This window comes from Aulonocara sp. 'chitande type north' Nkhata Bay, linkage group LG7 (genome assembly GCF_057382095.1).
Source record: "Aulonocara sp. 'chitande type north' Nkhata Bay isolate Kocher_YH1m ecotype deep benthic linkage group LG7, A_spYH_male_GT1.1, whole genome shotgun sequence".
Classification (NCBI taxonomy): Eukaryota; Metazoa; Chordata; class Actinopteri; order Cichliformes; family Cichlidae; genus Aulonocara; species Aulonocara sp. 'chitande type north' Nkhata Bay.
Genome location: NC_141350.1, coordinates 17,440,973 through 17,463,722, shown reverse-complemented (window position 1 = coordinate 17,463,722; position 22,750 = coordinate 17,440,973). Strand labels below are relative to the sequence as shown.

The 22,750-nt window shown below is 41.5% G+C and overlaps 2 protein-coding genes across 5 annotated transcripts; both read left to right on the top strand.

Moving 5' to 3' along the window:
* Positions 1-240: 240 nt before the first annotated feature.
* Positions 241-7,606, top strand: slc35b4 (solute carrier family 35 member B4). The gene is made up of 10 exons (XM_086299130.1): positions 241-688; positions 1,924-2,037; positions 2,148-2,250; positions 2,352-2,401; positions 3,279-3,360; positions 3,463-3,523; positions 3,702-3,811; positions 3,923-3,998; positions 4,080-4,155; positions 5,940-7,606. The coding sequence occupies exons 1-10, from the start codon at positions 612-614 to the stop codon at positions 6,187-6,189; spliced, it is 999 nt and encodes a 332-aa protein (XP_086155256.1). The 5' UTR covers positions 241-611; the 3' UTR covers positions 6,190-7,606.
* Positions 7,607-7,733: 127 nt separating this feature from the next.
* Positions 7,734-20,530, top strand: LOC147324938 (uncharacterized). 4 transcript variants are annotated; one of them, XM_086299125.1, is made up of 9 exons: positions 7,734-7,946; positions 10,559-11,423; positions 13,859-13,952; positions 15,101-15,281; positions 15,398-15,412; positions 15,617-15,700; positions 17,970-18,040; positions 18,486-18,621; positions 18,719-19,209. In XM_086299125.1, exons 1-9 carry the CDS (start codon positions 7,872-7,874, stop codon positions 18,740-18,742), a joined length of 1,545 nt encoding a protein of 514 aa, XP_086155251.1. In that variant the 5' UTR covers positions 7,734-7,871; the 3' UTR covers positions 18,743-19,209. The 4 variants fall into 4 exon arrangements, with proteins under 4 accessions (XP_086155251.1, XP_086155253.1, XP_086155252.1 ...); XM_086299127.1 differs by lacking the exons at positions 18,486-18,621; positions 18,719-19,209 and adding an exon at positions 20,111-20,530; XM_086299126.1 differs by lacking the exon at positions 15,398-15,412.
* The last annotated feature ends 2,220 nt before the right edge of the window (positions 20,531-22,750 follow it).

The following is a 22,750-nucleotide window of genomic DNA, read 5'->3' as shown; positions in this document are numbered from 1 at the left end:
CAGCACCCTGCTCTTCCCTATATAAGCTCCCTTCATAGATTAAAAGTAATAGTATCAGTAATAATCTTCCTGTATTTACTTGGTATCAAATCGATACCAAAATTTGCACGATCATAGTTCATAGTGAGCAGCTCCCCTGCTCCAACAGCCTTGCGTGGCTTCATGTACATGTATAAAATGAGGCAGAGTGATATCTCATTATTTTTCAGTCTGTAATGAGCTGCGCATGCGTGTCGTCAGAGCTGGACCGTGATTACGCTGAACGCATATTTATTCATTCGTTTGTTACATTTTTCTCTAATATTCACATGTAGTGTTGCTTCCTGTACAATACGTTTTTTAACTCGTAATGTGTTACATGAAACTATAAATATTACGCACACGGGAAACCCCTTTTCCTATTTTTTAAATAAACTACAACTCCCATGAAGCACCTGGAACAAGGAAGAGCGAAATCTCGGATTCAGACGTGTTCAGCTGAAACCGGAGTTTGTGTGAAAGCACAAGAAGTCGGACACACAAACCGCTGCCGTAATGCAAACATGCTCCGTTCATTGTCCCGTTTGATTAAGTGACACATCTTCCACCGAGTTTTTCCCGCCGTGAACACCATGGGGCCCGTGTTTGCCGTTGTTCTTGTTTTTGTCGGCTGTTGTAGCAATGTGGTGTTTCTGGAGCTGCTTGTGAGGTCAGTGAGAAACTTACACCGTGTCTACACCAATGACTCATGAAGACTTTACTTCACAAACGTTTGTGTGAACAGTTTGTTTTTAGATTCCTCGTTGCACAGGTGTTTTCACTGAATTCATACAGGAAGTGAAGTCTCGTTTGCATGTTTGTCTAAGTGTCTGAGTGTTACTAAGCTACCCTTCTCCTCCTGAATAATTTTAACTCGTTTTCAACGGTTTTTGCTTCTTAAATCATACTTGATCAAGACGTTTTTTAAGTTACTCCTGACCTCACGTAGTTAATGGATGGTGTTAACGAGAAAACTGGCTACGCTGCGTGCAGTATATGTAGCAGAGCAGTATCACTGTGTGTCATAATCACTTGCATTACGAGTTTATGCTGGAAGGAGTTCAGTCTTTTGACATGTACTTTGTGCTTCTGTGGTTATTCGGTGTTTCTGTGTTATCAGCTGTTGGTCAGTGTTACTGAAGTGAAAGTAAGAGAGTGGTTTCCTGTAGTTAGTGAGATTCTATGGAAATACTTTTACTGCACACTTATTTGGTCCAAGTTTGGACCTTTTGCCTTCAGAACTGTTTAATTCTCCCTGGCAACAGATTTAACAAGGTGCCTATGATTGGCTGATGAGATAATTTATTTAACAAGAGCTGAGCAGGTATTCCAAATAAAGTGTCAGGTGACTATGTGTATGCACAGTGTCAATACTATACACACCCATATTTGGGGTGTCTGTCAGCACCTTGTTTTAGTTGTTTGTTTTTATCCCCCCTTCCTTACCTGTGAAAGTTGTGCGTCCATACAGGTGAGGCTGGGTGTAAATCTGACTGTAAATTTAAGAATTTCTGAATAAATAATCACAGCACTTGTGCAGGCACCTGGCTCATATTCATGTAGATATCCCTATGTCTAGAAACAGCCATGCAAAAGCCTGCTCATGGTATAGTATCCATAGATTGGGCCACATTACCAAAGACTAAAACTAAAGATTTACTTCTATCTTTATTTTCTTTTAGCACATTTATTCTGAAGCTAGTTTTTATTTTCATTACAGTTACATAATGCCATTCAATTATACTAAGTGGGTATGTAGATTAGAGAAAAAGTTATACATATATTGCTCTGTTTTTTGTTTTTTTTGTTTTTTTCCAGTGTATTCATTTTTGAAATGTCTGTCGTTAGCATTAAATGATGCATTATTAATTAACTCTTGGCTCTTTTTCTTCTTTTTTTTCATAGAGATTTTCCAGGATGTGGCAACATAGTCACCTTTGCTCAGTTTGTCTTCATCGCATTGGAAGGTTTCATCTTTGAAACAAACTTTGGACGCAGGAAACCAGCAATACCTATTAGGTGAAAATTAAATAATTTATTAACAAAAAAGATTGACGTGAATATTTTTCAGCTGGTGACTTTTTAAAGCTGACACTGAATCACATTGTCCATTTTTTTTTTTTTTTCAGTAACTATGTGATCATGGTGACCATGTTCTTCACTGTCAGTGTGATCAACAACTACGCTCTCAACTTCAACATCGCCATGCCTCTACACATGATCTTTAGATCAGTAAGTTTCACACTATGACTCTTGAATGTTTCCTGTTATCACTGACCATCACTTCCTTCACCAAAACCTGATCTCTGAACTGTTTTCTTGTTTCTCTGTAGGGATCACTAATCGCTAACATGATCCTGGGAATAATCATCCTGAAGAAAAGGTACCCAGCATCCCCCAACAACATACATAACGTTTCCCCACTATGTTTTTGACTTTGTAAATTTAGCAACTAGAACGCTTCATGGAGTGTACTTAATGACCACACACTTTGATTAAATGCTAATAGGATCAATTTTTTGCTGACAGAGATTATAATGATCAGGGTTTTATTCCGTGGACAGACAGTTGCAAAAATCCCTGCATCTGAACTGATTCATTCATATTTCACAAAGACAATCCCGTGTTCCACAAATTTGGCTGTTTTATAGAAATAAAATCATCTTCACCAGATCCTGTTGGAGCAGGTTTACTACGACAGTCTGATTTACACATTCATCTTCATTGTCTTGAAAGTTTGTAGTGGTGCTGTCTACAGTACCCATCATTATATTTTATACATTGATAGTTTTAAAGATGGACATAGCAGCCAGGTTGGACAAAGGAAGCTATTGTGGAAACACCTGCATTATATCTGAAGGCCACCAGATGACGCTTGCTTAGGTTGCAAAGATACTTCCATACTATAGAAGTCTATGGGAGGAAAAGCTGTCTGTGTTCCCCCTCTCGGTCACTCGGTTTTGGTTATATTCAGTAACAAATACATTCTATTTTGTAAATCTTGGTTACATTATGTTTAGGAACGGAGAATTATCCGCTCATTGGTTAATGAGTCAGCTTTCCTCCCTTCCTTGTCCCAGCCAAGTTTTCAACCAAGGTGGCGACAATGAAAACGCTCATCTCGGGCTTAAAAATGCAAATTTTATTCACTTTTTTCAGCTGTGTAGTTGAAGCTATTGAAAAGAGGAAGCTTTCAAATCGAAATAAAAGTTGAAAAGAGTCGTAGTGAATCTACCCACATTTTTCTTCTCTCTCCGCAGATATTCGGCCAGCAAATATCTGTCTATAGCCTTAGTTTCTGCAGGTATCTTCATCTGCACCATCATGTCTGCCAAACAAGTGGTGAGTCCTCTGCAGAACACTGGGTACTGCTGCAGTTTGACTGTGAGTCATTTTAGCATTTGTTTAAGTGTGCTCTCATAAACTGCACTCCTGATTTTGCAGAATGTGTCAAATGAGGGTTCAGAAGACCAAGGCTTTTACACCTTTATGCATTGGCTTATAGGTGAGTGGCAGCTGATGCTGGCTTTTTGCAGATATGTGAATATCGGTGTGTATGTTTAGTAGTAAGTCACAAGTTTCTGTCCAATCATTTTGTGTGTTGGAGGCATTTGCAGGGGTGGGAAGTCATGTTGATCATGACATGTTGATAATCCATATACATGTTGTACGGATGCATTCAGGTATCGCCATGTTGACCTTTGCCCTGCTGATGTCTGCGAGGATGGGCATTTTTCAGGAGACACTGTACAAGAAGTATGGAAAACACTCCAAAGAGGCGCTCTTCTACAATGTGAGTTTTCCTCCAGCACCAACAGCCCAGGAATTCACTCCACAAATGTTTTCATGGAGCTGTTTTAAAATGTGCAATCCTTTAACATGATTCCTTTGCATCTTTTTGCAGCACTGCCTGCCTCTGCCGGGCTTCCTGCTTCTCTCTACAAATATCTACAACCACTGTGTCCTCTTCAGTCAGAGCAGTGAGTGCCGTCAATTCATTCTGGGAGTCTTTTTCAGAGTGCGTGTTTCATCACAGGTGTCAATGATTACTTTCTTTGCAGCTCCCACGCTGATTCCTGGGGTCGAACTGACCGTGCCGATAATGTGGATCTACCTGCTGATCAATGTCATCACACAGTATCCTACCAAAACAAGTACTTTTGCAGTTTGCTTGTACTGTTTTTCTCTTTTCCTACTAAACACAATATCACAGTTCATAACTTGCTTTTTTCCCCCAGCAGCTAAAAATAGAAACTGTAACCTCAGCTTATTGCTGTTTTATTAAATCACAAATTTAGATCCAAATGACCTTCATCAGATGCAAAAAACAATGTTCATATCATTAAGCACACACAGTTTTAAAGAAATGTTTACACCCACATACCAAGCAGAGTTTAATCATCTAATTAGGCAGAGATAACTGTCGAGCACTTCACATATGTGTGTGCTATTAAAGCTAATATTAAAAAAAAAAATCGGTTTAGTTTGATCAATCTTGTCTCAGCTTGCACTAAAGACACATTCAGCCCACTGTTGACATTATGAACAGCCGTTGAGTTTGAAAGTATCGCGCTCTTACTGGACTTAAAAACTGTGGTGTCACAAACAGCTCTTCACACCACAGCAGAGGATCTATCTGAGGTGGCCCTCGCTTCAGCAGCCCTGTGGTTTTAGTCACGTCTGGGCGGGATTCACAGAGTCAGCAGGTCTTAGTCCCACAGATGGTAGCGTCGCTTCTCGGCGAGCTCACAGATCAAGTATCCGGACATGTTCACAGCACTGAGCCCGGTTTCTGTGACAACATCAGTGAAGTAATACCTCTCGTTGTGAGAGGCCAGCTCATGTTTCCCCTGAGTGGGTTGACAACTCTGTGCTGATGAAGGCTTGTTTGGATTTTCTTTTGTTTTGTTTAAATAAAGGCATGAAAGGCACTGCTGTAAAGGAAGAAGGTGCTTTGGATTTTTATACCAAAAGTCAAAACTGCAGCGTGGTTTTAATCATGGAAATTTTATACATCACCTCTTGCTTTAAGTAGCTGACTCATCAAATTTCATTGTTTCTGAGCATCAGCTGAATTTTGATTACTGACTTTGCCTTTATTTATAATGATAAAACAGAGTTATTTGGGCAAAGCCGCTTATGCGCTGTTTTTAATGCTTAACTCTTATGCTGGTTCCTGGTTGGGCCTCTCAGCTTAGAACCAAAAGCGTGTCTGAGATAACTTTGGTAGTGATATCCTTTTTATTTGACAATACAAAGCCGTGTGTTCAGAGCAGTCTGAAACCAGAGCTTATGGTTCACAGAGATTACTTGTACATATACTGATTCATTTGAAATTCAGAAAATATTCGTGGGGATTCAGCCTTTGTAGCATGTATGTAAACTATAATGCTGTCTCAGTAAGAGAAACAGTATGACCCAGAATCTAAATTCGTGCTGTAACAACTGCTAAAATAGTTCGTAACACAAAGTAATATTATAAGTGAGAAAACTAAAGAGTGGCCCTTATTTTTTTACTTTAAAAAAATGAAAGTTTAAGTTGTTTTCCTAAATATTTGTAAACTAATATTAATTAATGGAACTAAACTATAAATCAGCTGTAAAATAAAACCTTAATAATCCACTATGGGCTTCATAGAAAAATGTTAATTAAAATAAATACTACAATAATTTACCAGAATAATTTTATATTACTACCAAAACTAGGTTTGAATATTTCTGTTATACACGGGATCACAATATTAACTGATTAATCCCTGCCTGATCTGTCCAGTGATGCTGATCGTGAAAAATAACATTAATTAAATGGCGGTTTAGCTTACGAGGTCAATTGACACAGACCGTCTTAGCAACACGTGAAGAAATTAGGTTTTTGTCTTCTGTGTCTCAAGTCTTGTTGCAGTCTTTAACCGTTTCTTCAGGTACGTTTGCATCCGTGGTGTTTTCATCCTGACCACCGAGTGCGCCTCACTGACGGTCACGCTGGTGGTGACGCTCAGGAAGTTCCTCAGCCTCATCTTCTCCATCATTTATTTCCAAAACCCCTTCACCACCTGGCACTGGGTGGGGACGGCCGTGGTCTTCGTCGGTACTCTTCTGTACACGGAGGTGTGGAGCAGCGTGCGGGCGGCTCTACGGGGACCCGACGCCAAAGAGAAGAAGGCAGAGTGACGAACCAGAGACTGGCGGTGGACAGAAAATCAGTTATCGTGTTGGACGTAGAGTGATGTTGTTATCCCGCAGCAGTTTTATACAGTTTTAGGGTCATTTAGATTTATACTTGATTACACGGTGCTCAGTCATACACCACCTGAACAGTTTAAAGGATGGTGGTGTTCTGCATTTTTATTGTTGTCAGCAAATCCCATGAACAGATCAAATCCAGCAGATTATTAAAAATCAGCACAGATTTATTGCTAGGAGCTTTTTGAGTCAGTTGAGCCAGATCTCATTCATGATGGATTTATTTATTTTAATTCCACGTGTGAATGAATCTGTGTTTTGTCTGTCTGTGCTCTCTGACTCCAAGCACCAAGCCCATTCGCTGTGACTGAAGATGTAGATCTCTAAAACCAGCTATAGTCAATATTTTTACACTACTTGATCACGTGACTACTTGATTATGGTGATGAACCCACAGAGAGTTTTCACCCTCTCTTCAGGCCCAAAGAGATACATGCCATCATTTACCCCAGAACTTGTTTTTCTTGTGCTTGATTGCAGAAAGTTGTAAAAACGACTTACTGTGAGCTTCCTGTCAAGCATTTTACCACAAACTTGAAGAGTGATTATTAGTCAGATTAAATTGTCTTTTTTTTTTTTTTTTTCATACAAAATCCATAAACATTCTTGTTTCCGCTTGACAGACTCTAGGTAAAGATGTTTTCAGTGTTTAATCTGTTATAATTATAATGATAGATTTGAAGGGGAAAGAAATATGTTTGCAGCATGTATATGCTGTGTCGACAGTTTTACTGCCCCCTGTGGCCAAAACGTCAGATTTTCACACTTAGTCCCACTTTTCCAGCCGGTGTCATTTAACGAAATCATTTCTGAATACAGCTGGAGACTGTTTTTATCAGGACGAGTTAATATTTTATTTTGTAGGTACTGTTCGAAGTGTGTGATTGGGGGTCTGGTGAGAGCTTTGTCAGCCAGTGCAACAGTGTCGGTCAGTGTTGTGTTGTAATACTTTGGCTACACAGATTCTGAGTTTGGTCTTTATTTTGGATTTGCTAACAATAGGAAAAATACGAATACTCTCGGTGTTAGGTGTTTTAACATTAGTACCTCATTATGGTGCGTTCACAGACACAAATTCAGTGCCACTTTTCTTTTTTGCCTATGATGTTGTTTGGATATTTATTTTTTTAGCCTCTAGCTGCTCCAGGTTCGTGTTCATTTTAAGGACTTCACCGATTCATGTGTGAAGAGCTGCTGGAGTCAGATTGCGTGATTAGATAGGGGGACAGGTTATGCAGTGCATATTAAAGTCCCCGTGTCCTTGTCATATTGTCTCAGGTGTATTTGTCAACAATAAATCTTTACACTCCCTGGTGACTGAAATTAAAGTGGGAACATAGCTGAAGACTGAGACTGTTTTTATTTTGTTTTTTTATCTGTGCATGCTTCCTTTTTAAGTGAGTTTTATGAATGTTTAAAGCTGGGACACTCTGTTCTCTTACGTTTCACTGACTAATGCGCAATGGACCAATCCAGGGGGGTGGTGTTCAACTCCATCCAATGGCTGCTCATGTTATTCCCCGTCGGTGGTGGGAAGGGCAGCTGTTTGGGTTTTATGTCACTAAGCACTCGTCCACGCTGTGGGTGCTGTAGTTTCAGCAGGGGCAGTGATGGGGGGAAACAGCCCGAGTCACTTCTGTGAGGAAGATGAAGGCGGAGGAATTACTTTTCTGAAGGGCATTCGGGTGAGTGAAGGCTTGTTTAGAGCTGTTTCCATCAGTATAGCGCACGGCTGCACAGCGCATCAGTGCAAGTCAGTGATTTCCTGTCATTCCAGTGTGTGAATGGGTGGATGACTGGATATGCAAAGTGCTTTGGGGTCCTTGGGGACTAGTAAAGCGCTATATAAATACAGGCCATTTACCATTCCTGTCTCAGACGCCCTTGTTGAAAAATTTTTTTCTTTCCATTTTTTAAAGTCTGCTAAAATCACCCCGCACAAAGTCAGCGGCATCCCTCTGGTGTAGGGGTTAAAAATAGAAAGTGCATGCTCGCCTTACATTCCCCACATGTGTGGAAGTGCTGCTTCACAAAGTCTTTAAATTCCTGTAATATCCAAACTATGGGTTAATTCTTTACGGCATCATATCTATAATTAAATCAGCTTTATTTCAGGTAAATAATGCCATTCTCAATCTGCGACCTTTATCGACCTCTATTGGTGACATTACAGTGTAACAACAGCACTTTTACTTTGGTTTGTATCAGGGGTGTCAAATATTAGACCCGCGTGCCTGAATCCGGCCAGTCTGGCCCACAGGATTGGAGTTTGTTCTTTTTTTTTTTATTTTGGACTTTGAACTGTATTTTCATAAATTTTACAGCTTGTTCTGCTAATAAAGACAGCCCAGCCACCATTCATACTACACAGAATCAGAATATCTTTATTGTCATTGTAACAAATTAAGTGAAAGTCCCTGCGGGGTCAAGAGAAAAGGTTTAAATATAATTACAAAAGAGTAATATAAGAAAAACAGGATAGAAACTGCTATTCAGTATTTGACTCTGTATTTGTCACCAAAGTTATGAAGTAATAGTTAAATGAAAAACACTAAAGTTACTATTTTTCTCACTATCCACTACAGAAATTCCTTTTTTAATCTGTCTACTTTAAAGTAAAATAAACAAATAAATAAAATAGGAAACTTTCTGTGAATTAACAAAAATATTATTCTTTATAATTACCGGATGGTCTGGGCAATGACCTACCAGAACATCTTTCTGTAATTTTATGCTTTTATTTGTTACAATTTAAGCCAGAATAGTCCTGCTCAAAGATTTCTTTTATTAACTACAGCACAGTTCCTTTGTCACGTAGAAAAACATACTTCCTTTTTCTTACATTGAGATATCACAGGGATTAAGTGTGCAGTTACATTTCTTTACACTGACAGAGGGGATTTTCACCCCAATTAAAATCAAAGTGGGCTGGATGTGACCAACAGGGTAAAATGAGTTTGACATCCCTGGCTTCAAAGAATAAAATTTTACTGCATGAATTGATCGCAATAAAAAACTATCCTAAAATATATAATTCTCCTCTCTGATCCTCTCTGAAGCCTCTGATTTTGTCAAGAATGATCGTATTTACAGACTGTATTAAAGTGTGTCCAAATATGCAGAAGGCATATTGCTAGTTGGTGTTATGTGCTGTCAGTGGGAGGCAGCATAACACCAAAAAAGTCCCGAGAAATGTGAATGATTTAAATACAGGCACTGGGGTCCTTAAATACAGCAAGGTGCAAAAGTCTTGAGCCACCTCTCATTTCTTTCCTTTTTCTCTCATTTTGAAGTGGCAGGCTTAAAAAAACTATGCAGATTAGATGAAACGCATCTGAAAGTTAAGTCCTAATAATAATTATAATAGGACACTTTTTGCTAAAGCTTCATCAGAAATGGTCTCAGTGGAAGGGTGGCTGAAATTCAAGGCCAACTAAATTTATATAGTGATGAAGCTAAATTTGAAGTTGTAGGTTCAAATCTTGAATTTATGGAGGAGGTCAGGAGAGAAGTGTCTACAGAGCCTCCGCTGTGTATGGTTTGGAGCATCATTTGAGCCAGTGGTGTTTGAGATTGTGTTTTAAAAACAGCACAATTTCAATTTAAAAACTGTCAGTTATTGTTTTGTTTGACATATCATTGGATTGATTGGCTTGTTTTCAATGCTGCAATACTGCTGGGCTTTCTATTTTCTTAAAAGTCACTAAACTTCTCCACTGATGTAGCCTTGGTCATGGTATTTGATAAGAACTCTTTTAAGAAAATATATTGTTGCATAAAAGTGATAGGTTCTTCACTCTTAAACAAATAAAGTTATATACCATTTATGCTTTCATCTTTCTCAGTAAGTGTTACTTTTTCAAAGGGCAGCAAGGCTGTACCAAAGTCGCTTCTCTGGATTTTGAATGTGTATTTATGTCACTGCCGGTGGCTGTTCAACAGACAAAAGCACAAATAAAATAACATTATTTCTCATTTGTTCTTATTCTGAATTTCTCTTAGAAAATATTAAAGGTCAGACAGTCTGAAGGTCTTTTCAATTATATTTACAAGAAACAAGGAGACCTATTTTCTGATGTATTTGATATAAAATTCCTTTGGACACTTGTTCAGTGGCACGCTGAGTCTTATGAAATAACGCTGCAGTGTTTAATGGCAGTGATGCGTAAACTTCACATTACTTACGCAAGACTTGAACCTGTGATAGAGAGCAGAGCACCAGCATGGGAAACATTTGAATTTGCTCTTTGTGGCCTGCAGGTGGCGCTTATGGTTATTATTATTCTTCTTTCATCAGCTGTCAGACCGAGTCATCAAGCGGATGAAGCTGTCGCCAGAGGTCGTCTCGCCGCATCTCGCTCATGCATCAAAACCAGTGGCTTCTCCAGATCCCACCTCTTCTGTGGAACACTTGTCACCTCCTCCACCTACAGTTATCGCAGCACCACCTCCTTCTCTTTCTCCTCCTTCTCAGGGAGCCACAGTTCCAACAGTGGAACCTGCTCCTGCTGTTAAGCTCATCCCGCCTCCTCCTGTGCAGTTTCACTCCTTTCCTCCAGCCCCTCCAGAGCCTGCAGCTCAAACTCCATCCACCCCTTCCCCAGGAGTCAAAGCACCTGTAGAGCCCCTTCCTCCACCCCCTGCTGAAGTCCCACCTTCTGCTGAAACCTTAATCCTACCCACGTCTGTAGAGTCATCTCAAGCATCTCTGGCTCCACCTGAACCTTCATCTCAAACACCCCCCACTATTATTGAGCCCGCTACTGTCACTCCATCTGTTGAACCTCTAGAATCTGTTACCCCATCACCTCCACCAGTAGAAACAGTCCAACTTCCACCCACGGTTGAATCTACTCCATCTGGACCAGTGGAGGAAGTGGACCAGCGGTGTCAAGTGGAGGCACCAGTCGTGGTTCCAGCTATTGATCCAGAGCCTCCATGTGCTCAATCTCCACCTCCTCCAGAGGATGCTCTAGCACCTCCAATGCTCTCTTTTGAAGAAACATCTCCATCTTGTCACTTTGTGGAGCAAGCTGTTGCCCCAACTCACCCACCTCTAGCTCCACCGCCACCAACCGAGGAGTCCCCCAAGAACCCATCTGTGCCTCCTTTTGATGAGAAGGAAGTACCTGTTGTCACAACACCACCCCCACCTGTGACAGGTGAGTCTGAACCATCCTAATCTTTTGGCATTTCCAATTAGCTCTTGTGATGCTTTGAAGTGCATGCTGTGGCTAAGGACATGGAGGTTAATAGGACAAACCTTATAATGTTGCTCAGTCAGATAAGATAAGATAAGATAGAACTTTATTAATCCCTCAGGTGGGTTCCTCTGGGAAATTCGATTTCCAAAAAAGCACAGCACCGACAGAAGTTACAGAGTTACAGAATATTATATATACACACACACACACACACACACACACACACACACACACACACACACACACACACATATAAATACAGAGACAATATAAATAAAATATACGAAGGGGATAAATAGAATAAATAGGAATAAAAAATAAAAATACAAGTGAATTGCACATTTCAAGTATTGAGTCTATTGCACTGTTGACTATTTACAAAAGTATTGCACAAAAGGTATTGTACAGTGAGGTGAAGAGGCACTACAGCTTAGTTGTTCCCCCTCCTTTGTCCTCCTGTTTCCCCTCCCTCTCCCCTCCAGAGAGGAGTTAAACAGTTTGATGGCGTGTGGGACAAAGGAGTTTTTAAGTCTGTTAGTTCTTGTCTTTGGGAGAAGCAACCTGTCACTGAACAGACTCTTCTGATTGTTTATGGCCGTGTGCAGAGGATGTCTGGCATTGTCCATAATGTCCATCAGTTTCTTTAATGTCCTTTTCTCTGCCACTGTCACCAGAGTGTCCAGCTTCATGCCGACCACAGAGCTAGCCCTCCTGATCAGTTTCTCCAGCCTGGATGAGTCCTTCTTTGCTGTGCTGCTCCCCCAGCACACCACAGCATAGAAAAGTACTCCAGCAACCACCGACTGGTAAAACATCCTCAGGAGCTTCCTGCAGATGTTAAAAGACCTCAGCCTCCTGAGGAAGTACAGTCGGCTTTGGGCTTTTTTATACAGGTGCTCTGTGTTGCATGACCAGTCCAGTTTATTGTCCACCCACAGCCCGAGGTACTTGTACTTGTTGACCACCTCCACCTCCTCCCCCTCTATCTGAACCGGCAGTGGACCTGCTCTAGACCTCCCGAAGTCCACAACCAGTTCCTTAGTCTTTGAGGTGTTGAGTTGCAGGTGGTTTGTGTGACTCCATGCGACAAAGTTCCTCACCAGACTTCTGTACTCCTCTTCCTGATCATCCCAGATACACCCCATGATGGCCGTGTCATCTGCAAACTTCTGAATATGGCATAATTCAGAGTTGTAGCAGAAGTCAGAGGTGTACAGGGTGAAGAGAAGAGGGGACAGCACAGTTCCCTGTGGTGCTCCTGTGCTGCTGACCACAGTGTCAGACGTGATGTCCTTCAGCCTGACGTACTGTGGTCTGTCGGTGAGGTAGTCGGAGATCCAAGCCACCAGGCAGGGGTCCACCTCCATCCTGTTCAGTTTTTCCTGAAGCATACAGGGCCGGATGGTATTAAAGGCACTGGAAAAGTCAAGAAACAGGATCCTGACCGTGCCTTTTCCCCCATCCAGGTGTGAGTGGGCTCTGTGTAGGAGGTACAGGATGGCATCCTCCACTCCGACACCCGCCTTGTATGCAAACTGTAGTGGGTCCTGGGCATGTTGTACCTGTGGTCGGAGGAGGTTGAGGAAGAGCCGCTCTAGAGTCTTCATAAGATGTGACGTCAGTGCCACCGGTCGGAAGTCATTCAGCTCATTGGGCCAGTTCTTTTTGGGGACCGGGACGATGCAGGATGTCTTCCATAGGGCGGGCACTCTCCCCAGTCGCAGACTGAGGTTGAAGACTCGTTGTAGATACACAAGTATGCAGAATTAAAGTCCAAATCACATGACTCTGAGGAAATGAGAGAGATACAGCTGATGAAGCATCCAAAAAGTGTAATAATAACAATAATAAACCACTTGTCTCTAAGGTGGGATTAAGATTTGAGAATGAGCATTTCCGTCTATTGTCTGCAGGATCATTTCAGTTAACAAGAGCTGAAAGCAGCAGTTTGAAGTTTCCAAGCCTAAAATACATTACAGAGTTACAGTGTAACATCCGGAAATCTCTGAGGCAGAGCATTCAGTGGAATTGACCCGAACTGTAGCGTGTGCCAGAACACGCCACCTACCACCTCAGCAGATTTGCCTCCCAGTGAGGTTCTCCGTTTCCTTGCTTCTTACTATACTGACTCTGTGAAGAAGATCAAGCACTCATATCAGAAAAATAAGTACACAGGGACACACCATTTGTTGCTTTTCTTATTACCAATGTGTAACCATTATTTCAGACCATTATTTCTGGTAGAAGTTTCATTTCAGCGTTCTAAAGCAGTGATGTTCAAGTTATGTTTGAGGCTTTCATTTGGAAAGAGTTTCAGGCTTTTAGTAGGAGATCAAATTTAATCAGTAGATTTAACATGTTTGCAATCATTGCTTTGTTTGTTTCTTCTCAAGTGTCGGAAGACGAGTTGAGGCAGAAGCTCAAAGAGGAGATGCAGAGAAGTCTGAAGGAGGAGATCGACCAGAAGAGGCAGGAGCTACAGAGGCAGTAAGGACACAAGACTGAATGTTTTACTGAGTTTTGAATCTTGCTGTCTCATTTGTCCCTTCTGATAAGATAAAAACACAACTGTAGAGGTTTGTAGTCGATCCGTACCGATGCACACATTTCTGCTCAAGATGCCACATTAATTATTTAGTCACTAATTCTATTTAATAGGAAAACATTCAAATTTATTCATTTTTTAAGCAAAAACGCCATAAATCAATAATAAATATAATATTTAAATAGCGATAACAAAGATTTTAAAGTTAAACTGAAATCAAAACTTTGAATATCAGAGAATATATTCTTATTTTTTTAATCAGTGTTTTTATTGAGTTTTCAGAAAGCATATCATTCATACAGAAAAGCTCGAACTCAATTCCTACAACACAGTGTAAGACAAACTATACCCAGACAGAGAAAAGATAAATAAATAAATAAAAGGGGGGGGGAGTTGCCAGTTATGGAGTAGACGAAAACTCATCTTCAAAATAGGAAATGAAAGGCTGCCAGACCTTAAAGAATTTCTTGGTGTTGCCCTGTATAGTAAATCTGAGATGTTCTAATTTGAGGTGTGCCATCACCTCCTCCACCCAGCGTTTATGGGATGGCAGTGTTGCCTTTATCCAGTTGAATAGAATCAATCTCCTAGCCAACAATGAGGTGAATGCTATTGCCTTCCTCTGAGAGGCTGTTAGTTGAGTTTCCCTCGGTGCCACACCAAAGATGGCTGTCAGAGGCATTGGTTCCATATCTTTAGTATAAATGAATGAGAATGTTCTAAAGATGTTAGCCCAAAGGTCTTTCAGCCTGGAACAAGACCAGAACATGTGGCATAAGTTGGCTGGCACCTGTTTACATCTGGGGCAGGTCGGATCGGCCCCCTGGTACATTCTTGCCAGTTTCTCCCTTGACAAGTGGAGTCTGTGTAACACCTTGAACTGTATCAATCCGTGTCTTACACATACAGAAGCAGAGTGTACTAGATCTACAGCCCCTCCCCAGTCAGAGAATATATTCTTATTAATTAAGTACAATTATCCCAGGATATCTGCACACTTGAGCAGTTGCTGCTGATGCATTCTCAGTTGATCAGCTTATCGATTAATCAACTCTAAGTTCTTTAAAAGATGCACTTTGTGCATGTGAAGGTTGGAGGAGATGAGGGTGCAGGTTCGAGCTGAGGCGAGGGCAGCAGCTCGGGCTCGGGTGGAGGAGCAGGTGAAGAAGATTCTGGAGGCTGAGAGGGCGGCGAGCACGGAGAAGCTCACAGACACTATCATGAAAGAGCGAATGAAGACGGAAGATGAGAAGCTCATGGTGCAGCTTTATGTAAGCAAAGGAAGACACGCTTGACTCTGAATATGTGAGGAACTCTGCTGTAAATACAAAACTCTTTCCTCCTTTTAATGTGCTTCTTTTTCTTTCTTGCCGCGTTGTTGTTTCAGTGGATGGAGCTGAAGGTAGGACAATAGAGATGCATGCATGCATGCCTCACTCTCAAACAGCTGCAAATCACAGACATGAGTTGCAGCTGTAACTTTGAAAAACAGGAAAAATTGACCCTGAAAAAACCGCATGTAAATTGAGTGTCAGCCTCTAAAAAATTTCAATATGACGTTTTCAGAGCTGTACTGATATCTTCTATGAATGTTACATTATCGCAGGCTCATCAGCTGGAGGAGAAGGAGAAAGAGCTGAAGAAACGAGACGCTCTCTACAAGGAACATCTTGCAAAACTCGATACAAAGGTTAGTTAACATTTTTGAGACTTGAAGTAATTCTTATATGTTTAAAGTTCTTACAGGTTTAAAGCGAGACTATGTTTTGCTAGAGATGTGTCGAGTGGCCGGGGGGGGAGAGACTGTAAACAAAAGACAACGTGTATGCCTAACTGGCTTTTTAACTAGTTTTGAAAAATTCCAGTTGTAATCTAATCTAATGTGATGTATATATTACTCCAAAATTTAGGCAACCCTCAACACACAATCAGACATCAGATCTTGATAAATTAAATGTTCAACTTGAAAATCTTTACTGACATATGGTACTGAGCAAAAGTCTTGAGTCACCCTTTATTATATTTTGCTTCTAAGGAGCCAAACTATCTTGTAACTTGTGTAATCTCAGTGTGTCCTTCAAAGTATTAAAGGTAACCAGAGACATTAGGGACAAAAGAGCGAGTTGTAGGCCGAAAAAGTATCTACAGCAAATGATCAAAATCTGAATGTCATGTAATTAAGAAATGGGGGGGAAAATCCAGCAAAGACCTGACACAGGACCTGAGTTTCATTTGGCCTTTCAGCTGTCTGCTGTTCACTGAAGCCGTGTTAGAAATGGTCTCTCTGGTGGATGTCAAGAAGCTATTTTTAAGGCAGGAAAACAGGGAGAAAAAGATAAGCTGGATTAATTCAATTCAATTCTGGATTTAACAGGAAGCCAATGAAGGGAAGCCAAAACAGGAGAAATCTGCTCTCTCTTTCTAGTCCCTGTCAGGACTCTTGCTGCAGCATTTTGGATCAGCTGAAGGCTTTTCAGGGAGTTTTTTGGACATCCTGATAATAATGAATTACAGTAGTCCAGCCTGGAAGTAATAAATGCATGAACTAGTTTTTCAGCGTCACTCTGAGACAGGATATTTCTAATTTTAGAGATGTTGCGCAAATGGAAGAAAGCAGTCTTACATATTTGTTTAATATGTGCGTTGAAGGACATGTCCTGGTCAAAAATAACTCCAAGGTTCCTCACAGCGTTACTGGAGGCCAAGGTAATGCCATCCAGAGTAAGAATCTGGTTAGATACCATATTTCTAAGCTTTTCAGGGCCGAGTACAATGACCTCAGTTTTATCTGAATTAAGAAGCAGAAAGTTAGCGGCCATCCAGGTCTTTATGTCTTTCAGCCCATTATCTTTACACAAGATAATGGGCTGAAAATCAGTAGCAGCAGGTCTTATGTAGTGATGAACCCAGATTTGAATGACGTTTTTGTTTTCAAGTGATTATCAATCTGTACAGCAGGGGTCAGAAGAGAGGTTCAACAGTGACTGACTGCTCTGTCATCACTTGGAGCTGCATTTCAGTCAGTGGTGTTGGGGATTTTTGTCAAAACTGATGGAATTATGAACGCAGAAAAGTACGTTCAGATTTTGATCCACCATCTAGGATCATCTGGAAAGTGACTTTTCAGCATGAAAATGATCCCAAAGGCACTGCACAAAACATGCAATGACTAACCATGACTAGCACTCATGGATTGCCCCCCCCAAGAGCCCAGACCTGAACATTATTAAAGCAGTGTGGGGTCATCTTGAAAGAGAACAGAATAAAAAGAGGCCAGGATCCAAAGAAGAGCTTTGAATGTCTTTCAAGAAATTTACAGAGCGATTCCTGAGGACAGTTGTTAGAATTATACAACTTTGTTTTCCATGTATATCTGCACGTTTTGGCTATTTCCCATTTTCCTAACAAAAAAGACTTTTGCACAGTACTGCACACTGAATAATTTGTGGAGAAAGAAATGAAACAACACCAGTTAGTGGAAACCAAAATTATCAAATCGTCAATCCTTTCTGGGCTTGATGTTAAAATTATTAAGTGATCCTTTAATTTTTCAGCAGTATATCTGGAACTATTTGAAACTGTTAATTACTTTCTTCAGGTATCAAATTGCATTGTAAATGCACCCATGTGCCAATCCAAGATACAGCAGTATGCTGCGCTTTGTTTTCATTTTATTAACAGTGCCATAGGTACATGATCAAACACCTTAACAAATGTCATCACGCTTTAATTCCAACATGTCTGGATCCTAATTAGAGCCTACACACATGTAGCACCACCTTTTACAGACGACACCAGTGATAGAACCGTGAAGTTGAGCTAAAACATGTTTTCGGGGTCTTTAAATGCAAATTTTGGCCACTGAGGAGCTGTCACGTCCTGAATTTCTTTTGTGGGATTTTGTTGAAGCAGTGTTGTTATGTTGAGGGTAATGTGTGTGTTTTTTACCACTTTGGCAGTGTGCAGAGTTTTACAAAGTCTCTGTCGAGAGCTTCCGGAAGGGCAAAGAAGAGACTCTCAGCCGTTTTACGTAAGTCAGAACACTTTAATTTGTTTATGTGTAGTGTCATGTAAGCCTTATTACAGCTTTTATTTGATGTAAGTTAAGTTTGAATGGATTGGATTTATATAGCGCTTTTCAAGGCACCCAAAGCGCTTTACAATACCACTATTCATTCACTCTCACATTCATACACTGGTGGAGGCAAGCTACAGTTGTAGCCACAGCTGCCCTGGGGCAGACTGACAGAAGCGAGGCTACCATATCGCGCCATCGGCCCCTCTGGCCAACACCAGTAGGCAAGTAGGGTAAAGTGTCTTGCCCAAGGACACAACGACCAGGACAGAGAGCCCAGGGATCGAACCGGCGACCTTCCGGTTACAGATGCGATTCCCAACCCCCTGAGCCACGGTCGTTTGAATCATAAGAATGAGGCAAATGTTATTTAATATTATTTTCTTCATCTCTCTCTCAGTCATTTTAACACCCACCCAGTGTGTGGAGACTTGCAGAGTCAGATATTAAAATGCTACAAGGAGAACACGGGAAAGACTCTGTGCTGCTCGCGCATTGCCGCTGCCTACATGCAGTGTGTGGACGAAGCCAAGAAAGTACGACCCGACTTGACTTAAACACATTATTTGATTTCATACCTCATTTGCTGTGGATCTTTATTGATCATTTTAAACCATCTCTCTCCTCTCACAGAATAAGATGAGAACAGGCGGTTAATGTGGACCGCATCCTGGCAGACTACTGCAGCCTTTCTATGTACCCAAGGAAGTGCCAGACGCATGCAGACGTTAACTAAAAGGACACTTTAGTCTGCTGCTCATCATGGGATCAAAGCAATTATATCGATGCAACGGCAAAATTAATTTTTAAGTGCTTGCTTTTTTCTTTTAAATGAAGCAAAACACAACAGACAAGCAGAACATTTGCAGACTGAGAGCCTGATTAATCATTTTACACACGTGCCTTGAAGTTATAAAAGCTGTTTATCAGAGTGTGAACGCATGAAGGAACTACTGAGTGAGCAGAGTGTAACAACGAAGAAAAAATTAAATCCATCAGTAAACCTTGATGTGGAACATAATGGTTCACGGTTAAAGAAAATATTCGTGCGTGTGTTTGTGTCTGTGCATGTGCTGCCCCCTGCTGATTTTGAGTTCACAATTTAATAAAAATTTATTACTGTGCTCATGAAATCCAGTTGATGCTCTCAGGGAGGTAAAGCGGCTGTTTTTCTGTGATATAGCTCATTACTTGTGGCAAAATTATGGATGCAAAGCAAAAAAAGAAAACTCATAAACACAACATCCTGAACATCGCAAATAAGACGGAGCACTGGACAGCAGAAGTGCAGGTGCATAAACAACCTACGTAGAAATGCTTATATGTGACAGTGGACATGTGATCATCGTTTTACCACAAATGGAAGATGGTCTCCTTTCTGCACAGTTACTTTTTATGGCATAAAAAAAATCAGTATTACGAAAATAGGTTCAAGTTTCTGTCTTGGAGGTCATTTCAAGAAAATTGGTGCAGTTTCAAGAAGTCACACCCGTCAATACAATCAATCAATCAATAAATTGTCAGTCAATTTATTCGCTTTTATCACATTATACTGTTAGTTATTAAAGTAAGAAGTATTTGCAAAAGAAGGGGATTTTGAACTATGTCAGCTGAACATCCATGATGTGAATCTCCTGTTCCTCCACATCCCAAAGATGCTCTATTAGATTGAGATCTGGTGACTGTGGAGGCTATTTAAATACAGTGAATCCATTACTATGTTCAAGAAACCAGTTTGAGATCATTTAAGCTTTGGGACATGTTGCATTATCCTGCTGGAAACTGGCATCAGAAGATGGGTACACTGTGGCCCCACTGAGATGGACATGGTCAACAAAAATACTCTGTGGTGGCTGTGGTGTTTAAACAATGCTCAAAGTGTGCCACTATCTGCCCCACCATTACACCTGAAGCACAAATACAAGGCGTAAAGGATGTTGTTCATGTTGTTTATGCAAAGTATCACCGTTCTTCCCTATTCTGAACTTCACAGGTCAACCTGACCCCATCTAAATGTCTGTGTAGGTTCTCACCCATCCTGATCATGGTAGTCTAATGAGCTTGGAAAGAAAGAGACTGGACTTCTCTAAGCAGTGCAGCGAGGAGTGCTCAGACTTCTACACTAGAGAAACCAACCACCCACTCCATAAATGCATAGCACAACGTAGAAGAGCCACCTCGACTGGACATGACTCAGCTGGACATCTGCATCTAAAGGTCAAAGGTCATTATTTCGAGGATGCCAGTGCTCACTTTTTGGACAGAGAAGACAGATGGTTTGAGAGAGGAGTGAATGATCTTTGAACAAAAGAGGTGGCTTACAACACCAATTGTCTGTGATCTGCGGTGCAGTTTTGAGATCCCTTCCCAGACGCTTCAACCTCGACTCACGTGATCTCAATGGGTCACATGATAGGGTGAGGCAAGGTATCACGATGGTTACGCCCAAAACCTCTGCTAATAATGACCCACACCTTTTTGGTGTGGGTCATGAAGTCATTTGAGCGCCTGGTTCTCTCCTATCTCAAGACCCTCACGGCCCCCCTCCTGGACCCCCTGCAGTTTGCATATAGAGCCAACAGGTCTGTAGACGACGCCATCAACATGGCCCTACACTTCATCCTGCAGCATCTGGACTCCCCAGGAACCTACGCCAGGATCCTGTTTGTGGACTTCAGCTCTGCCTTCAACACCATCCTTCCAGACCATCTCCGAGGCAAGCTTTCCCAGATGAATGTGCCTGATCCCATCTGCCGGTGGATCACTGACTTCCTGACGGACAGGAAGCAGCATGTGAGGCTGGGAAAGAATGTCTCGGACTCCTGGACCATCAGCACCGGCTCCCCTCAGGGTTGTGTTCTTTCTCCTCTGCTCTTCTCCCTGTACACCAACTGCTGCACCTCCACCCACCAGTCTGTCAAGCTAATCAAGTTTGCAGATGACACCACCGTTATTGGACTCATCTCTGACGGGGATGAGTCTGCCTACAGGAGGGAGGTTGAACGTCTGGTGACCTGGTGCAGCCACAACAACCTGGTGCTGAATGCCCAGAAGACAGTGGAGATTATTGTGGACTTCAGGAAGCACACAGCCCCACTCCCCCCCATCATCCTGACTGACACCCCCATCACCTCTGTGGACTCATTCCGCTTCCTGGGTACCACCATCACCCAGGACCTGAAGTGGGAGCCCACCATCACCTCCGTCATCAAGAAAGCCCAGCAGAGGATGTACTTCCTGAGGCAGCTGAAGAAATTCAACCTGCCAACACGGACGATGATGCAGTTCTACACTGCAATCATCGAGTCCATCCTCACCTCCTCCATCACCGTGTGGTACGCTGGAGCCACTATCAGGGACAAACAGAGACTGCAGCGTGTTGTGCGCTCTGCTGAGAAGGTGATTGGCTGCAGACTCCCATCTCTGCAGGACCTGTACACCTCCAGGACATTGCGGCGTGCAGCTCGGATCTCAGCTGACCCTTCTCACCCTGGACACAGTCTGTTTGACCTGCTCCCCTCAGGCAGGAGGCTCCGGTCCATTCGCACCAGAACCTCTCGCCACAAGAACAGTTTCTCCCCCTCTGCTGTTGGACACATGAACAATAACCATATGACTGTACCCGCCACTAACACATGACCCTACGCTGTGTTCACTGCATCATTCCATGATTGGCACTGATCACCACCTGCACTCATGTATATATCTTTCAACGTAGCACTCTTAATTCTTATTCTCATGTATATATCTCATGTATATCTCATGCACATATCTTTCTACGTAGCACTTTTAATTCTTATCCCTACTTTTATTTTTTCATATCTATTTAAGTGCTATTTATGACACTATGTTTGCACTGAAGCACCGCAGCAATTTCCTAATGTTGTAAACCTGCTCAACATTTGGCAATAAGCCCCTTTCTGATTCTGATTCTGATTCTGATTCTGATTCTGATTCCACACCTTGGCTCATGATCAATACTTAATCCCACTATGGATTAAGTCCCTGGGACTCTCCACCATCTCCAAACTTAAAGAAGTCCAGTAATTTCTTTCCAAACTCCTGAGACTGACCCAGCAGTATAAAAACAGGAGAGAGATGAAGTTGCTTTAATTACTTTGCACACAAAGTATATGAAGAACTGGAAATATATATTTGGTCATACACTAAATGATCTAAAAATTGATACCTGTACAGCTGAAGCGACTGATTTTGGTGTTTTCACAGCAGCTGTTTTGATACTGGTTTAGAGAACATATATAAATGCATCTAATTTAACAAACCATTGTAGTCAAATACAAAATAGCTCCTCTTCAGTCAACTACAAATTTTACATTAATGAGCAATAATAATTCAATATAAAACTAGATAAAAAGGGAAATACTTAAAAGCGTATCAGAAAGCTACTTCAAAGACATGGTTAGTTACATTTAGAAAAGCCTCTGCGTCATCAGTTTCCAGTTTTGTGTTACTTGGATCCTAATTTTGGTTAAAACCGCAAAGCATCTAAATCAAGGCCTGGTGTTCGTGTCTGCTAAGATGTTTCTTGTGTGATCTAAGGTACACCGTGTTCTGCTTCATCTGAGGAGGAAGTGGCTGTTTGCACGCGTGCTTGGTTTCTGTGCGGTTGCAGAGACTTGTCAAGCGAAGAGTTTACATGCAAAG

Coding starts and splice junctions, on each gene's coding strand:
- LOC147324938 (XM_086299125.1), top strand. CDS start 7,872: ATGGGGGGAAACAGCCCGAGTCACTTCTGTGAGGAAGATGAAGGCGGA. Junction 7,947..10,558: donor CTTTTCTGAAGGGCATTCGG/GTGAGTGAAGGC, acceptor TTCTTTCATCAG/CTGTCAGACCGAGTCATCAA. Junction 13,953..15,100: donor AGGCAGGAGCTACAGAGGCA/GTAAGGACACAA, acceptor GTGCATGTGAAG/GTTGGAGGAGATGAGGGTGC.
- slc35b4 (XM_086299130.1), top strand. CDS start 612: ATGGGGCCCGTGTTTGCCGTTGTTCTTGTTTTTGTCGGCTGTTGTAGC. Junction 2,038..2,147: donor AAACCAGCAATACCTATTAG/GTGAAAATTAAA, acceptor TTTTTTTTTCAG/TAACTATGTGATCATGGTGA. Junction 2,402..3,278: donor ATAATCATCCTGAAGAAAAG/GTACCCAGCATC, acceptor CTCTCTCCGCAG/ATATTCGGCCAGCAAATATC.